Raw genomic sequence first — 4,030 nt, 5'->3', positions numbered from 1 at the left:
AAGAAAAAATTAAATGTGGATGTAGAAAATCCGTCAAAAATGTGTTACTTTATTGACTGGCCATATATATGTATCCGGTCAATATAGATATATGTATCGGAAGATCAATAACATCTCAAACAAAACACGGGTATCTTCTTAGGACAAAAGTAAGGATATATTGGATACTCACACGCAACTAAAAGGTCAATGATATGTTGTTAATGAATGAGGAAAGATTGTATCTATAATTGTATTGTTAAACATTTTATATAGATCTATCAATCAAGTCACAGTTTTAATGATTGAACTGGCTTTTTCTATTTGATTAAAATGTATTAAAATTTTAGGTCAGGTACAGTTTAATCCGGTATATAATTTTTTGCAAATTAATACAGAAAATATATGTAGGTATTTTTATTATTATTGTATTTGTTATAAAGTTCCATTGCAGCCCCCAAAGTTGAGGTTGGGAATCCATATATAATTTGTTATAATAAAGAAAATTAATTAGCAAATTTAACACAATTTACAAATTAGTATCATCAATCAAGACTCTTTGATATTATCAATATTTTAGAATGTCGGCGCAAGGTGAGTTTGAATAGCAAAAAGTGGAGGATAGTTACAATTTTACATTAGATTGTACCAACAAGAAACAATAGATGAAGAACGTGCAATTTCAAACTGCAATAAATCAATGAGGTTCAAAAATACACGTCGCAACCATTTACAAAGCTCTAAGAAAAGTAAAAGCAAAAGTTCTTTAATATTCAAAATAAGGATAGAACCAAAGTATTTCATTTCTAAAAAATGAATTGACAATAAAAAAAACTACGAAAAGACCAAATTAGTTCTTCATTGTATATACAATAAATTTATTGCTATACCAAGACAGACTATTTGAACTGCGTTTATATTTGGTTACCATTTGTCTATTTTTTTTTTTTTTAAATTATATATCTGGATTTCTTCTCTATCGGAAAAGTCGTGATAATGAAGGTCGACATTGTCAGTTGAAATGTCACTTATTTTTGGTGATTCCTGTTTTGTATGCATTAATGAAATACTTATATTTTTTCAGGCTTTGTATCTTTATTTGTTACATTCATCTTATTACATACTACCAGATATGTCGCGGAAGGTCGTGTCATTGAACAATATAAGTTTACTGTTAATGAGTATTGTAAGCATTGCACACCAGGAAGACTAAATTCGCAACATATACCATACGACGAAATGCTGACGTATCTTACAGAGTTATCAGCAATAAACACAGCAGAAATATGCAGATTTTACAATGTAAGTGCACGTACTTGTTTTTCTATAGTAACACATATGGTACCATTTTTTTAGTGATTACAAACTGGAAGAAAAGAAGAAAATATATTCTTTAATCCAACGGTATAAAACAGAATTTTCCTATTGAGTTTTATGTGAACATAATATCAGATGACATCAATTTGTAATTTATTTATTCTCTTTCCATTTTTTTTCTTTGTTTCTTAACATCAAGCTCTCCGCATTTTTATTATTATGTTTATATTTTCAGTCAGTCGGGGAAAAAAAGATTCAATGTTATTGCAGTTGTTTGACTTGTGTATTTTAAGTAAATCAACCGATTTAATTCAATTTCGTAAATTTTCTTCTTCTAATATCAAGTGCGCTATGGTCACATCATTATGGTATTTCACTGACAGAAAAAGTAGAATAATATAATATACTAAACTTCAAGGAAAACTATACAAGGGAAGTCCTTAATTAAATGACAAAATTAAAAGTCCAAACATATCAAGCAAATTGATAACAATTGTAATGTTCCTGACTTGGTACAGGCATTTCGAGAGTAAATATTACTATATCCTTTGTTAAGACATAGATTTAGAGCCAATTTGCACTTACAAGACCTTACAAACAGCCATTAGTCACATCTCCGAAATCTGAATAGAAGTAGGCTCGCAGAGGCTGTTTATAATTGCCGATTGTACTCGATTGAAATTTCCTGAAAATAAGGAATACTGTTCCCAGTAATGAACTTGTTTTTTTAATTTATAGGAAATTTTTGGAAGAGATGTCGATTCCTTTAGTCACACTGACATACCTGTAGACTTTCATATACATCACAATTTAAGTCATCAAGTAAGTAAACAAATTAAAATAAGGTTGAGAGAACTGAGAAATAAAAAGGATTATAAAGTATAGTGTATAACCAATTATATGGCGTTTGAGTTTGTTTGTTTTTTTTTCTCTCATAATTTTATTGGTGGTTAAAAGGAAGGGACCGAATCTATATATGTCTTTATAGTAAAACAAACTGTGATTAAATTATATGAACATCAAAAATGTATTTTGCAATCAAGGCACTAACATCTACTATCAATACCATAATTTTTTTATAATACTTTAAATGGCTCTAAGGCTTTTTTTATTCAAGTGACAATCTTTTTTTTTAAAACGCACACCTGTCGTACAAAATAGTTAAGCCTAGTATCTTTGATGAGTTTATTAATAAGCAATGTAAAGTGACATTATTTTCTTTCAGGCATCAGACTTTACCAAGACGTACGAAAAGCTCATTGACATTGCTCTTTATTATCAACTTGGTAGATTAGAAACTTTTAAAGGTGTAGAAATTGTTGAAGGTGTATCACTACCAGATATTTCTGCAAGTATTGTACCAATTTTGTGTGGATTACGAAGAGCAACACACGATACACAGAAATCACAATTAAAAAAGGTTTGCAAAAAATCTATCACGCTACCAATTGAGTCTAAACCCGCGAATAGTGCAATATTTGCTAAGTGGTTGTTTTCTATATTGCAGTTCAGTAGAACTGAATACTGTCATATTTTTAACGAGATATCTGGGGTACAACTTTCATGCAACAATCTGTCAAATGTTGCAGATTTATGTTAAAGTGTTTCTCTCGGTGTGAATACATAAATAAAATGTATAAACAATCGAAATCTGAAATGCACAATAGTGTTCCAAGGACTGTTCTAACGTCTTGTTTTGTTGGATGAATTATTTAACATTTGATGTTCAGTGATATTAACATAATGTGATGCCTGAGATGTTGTGTTACGACTGAAATCATCCAAAAAGGAATATTCCCTTTATAAAATTTGAATTGTCTGTAGAATTCATTTTCATATAACCTAATGGTGCTTAATCCTCATCCTTGAAAAGTAGTGAGTTAAAGAGAAATCATTGGTTTTGTCTTCCAAAATCAGTGTCATGTATTATATTGTTCATCGAGATTTTCAATGTCCAACAATGTTATCACGTACCTAAGGATTTCTTGTAGATTTTATATACTTTCAATTATCTGCATTAGTTTAAGACAGTTTTGTATATTATATGGTACATGCATTTTTCATTTCTTTTATTTCATTTTTTTTCTTTTTCAAGTATCTTATAAATTTTTACATGCTTGTTTGATTCTTTTAAGATAGTGCTTTGTAATCAATGATTTATGTATTGTTGTATTTTATATATTTTTCAATGTGAAGCGCTTAGAGTAATTTTTGTTATTATATAATGCGCTCTATAAATATTGTATTTATTATTATTACCTAAACTTTTTTAGGGCCATTACTATTTACTTGCAAAATGTTCACATAGTTATAAACTACTTCATTGTTTTAATTGCTAACGTCACTTTCTCACCTTTAAACTGTTAAACGGGAAATTTAGTTTAAAAAATGTAAAAAACATATAATGTCATATTGATCAATGTAATGGTGAGCTGAGAGTATGCTGTGTAAACAAGCATCCCAATTTAAGACTGCATACTTTGTACTTAAGATACCATTTTTTGTGGATTATTAAAGGTAAACCACGAAATTAAATATTCAATGAGTAAGAGATTTTCTATAGATTTATATGCAGACTTTGCAATTACCATTAAATTTAATATCCACGAACATAGATAAAGGAAGATGTGGTGTCAGTGCCAATGAGACAACTCTCCGTCCAAATAACAATTTAAAAAGTAAACCATTATAGGTTAAAGTACGGCCTTTAACACGGAGCCTTGATTCACACCGA

General features: G+C 29.3%; 1 protein-coding gene across 1 annotated transcript; it reads left to right on the top strand.

Moving 5' to 3' along the window:
• The first annotated feature begins 987 nt into the window (after positions 1-987).
• Positions 988-3,246, top strand: LOC134705357 (uncharacterized). The gene is made up of 3 exons (XM_063564099.1): positions 988-1,281; positions 2,035-2,118; positions 2,522-3,246. The coding sequence occupies exons 1-3, from the start codon at positions 1,219-1,221 to the stop codon at positions 2,894-2,896; spliced, it is 522 nt and encodes a 173-aa protein (XP_063420169.1). The 5' UTR covers positions 988-1,218; the 3' UTR covers positions 2,897-3,246.
• The last annotated feature ends 784 nt before the right edge of the window (positions 3,247-4,030 follow it).

This window comes from Mytilus trossulus, chromosome 2, assembly GCF_036588685.1.
Source record: "Mytilus trossulus isolate FHL-02 chromosome 2, PNRI_Mtr1.1.1.hap1, whole genome shotgun sequence".
In the NCBI taxonomy this organism is placed as follows: Eukaryota; Metazoa; Mollusca; class Bivalvia; order Mytilida; family Mytilidae; genus Mytilus; species Mytilus trossulus.
The sequence above is the reverse complement of the archived record's forward strand: the minus strand, read 5'-3'. Positions and strand labels throughout refer to the sequence as shown.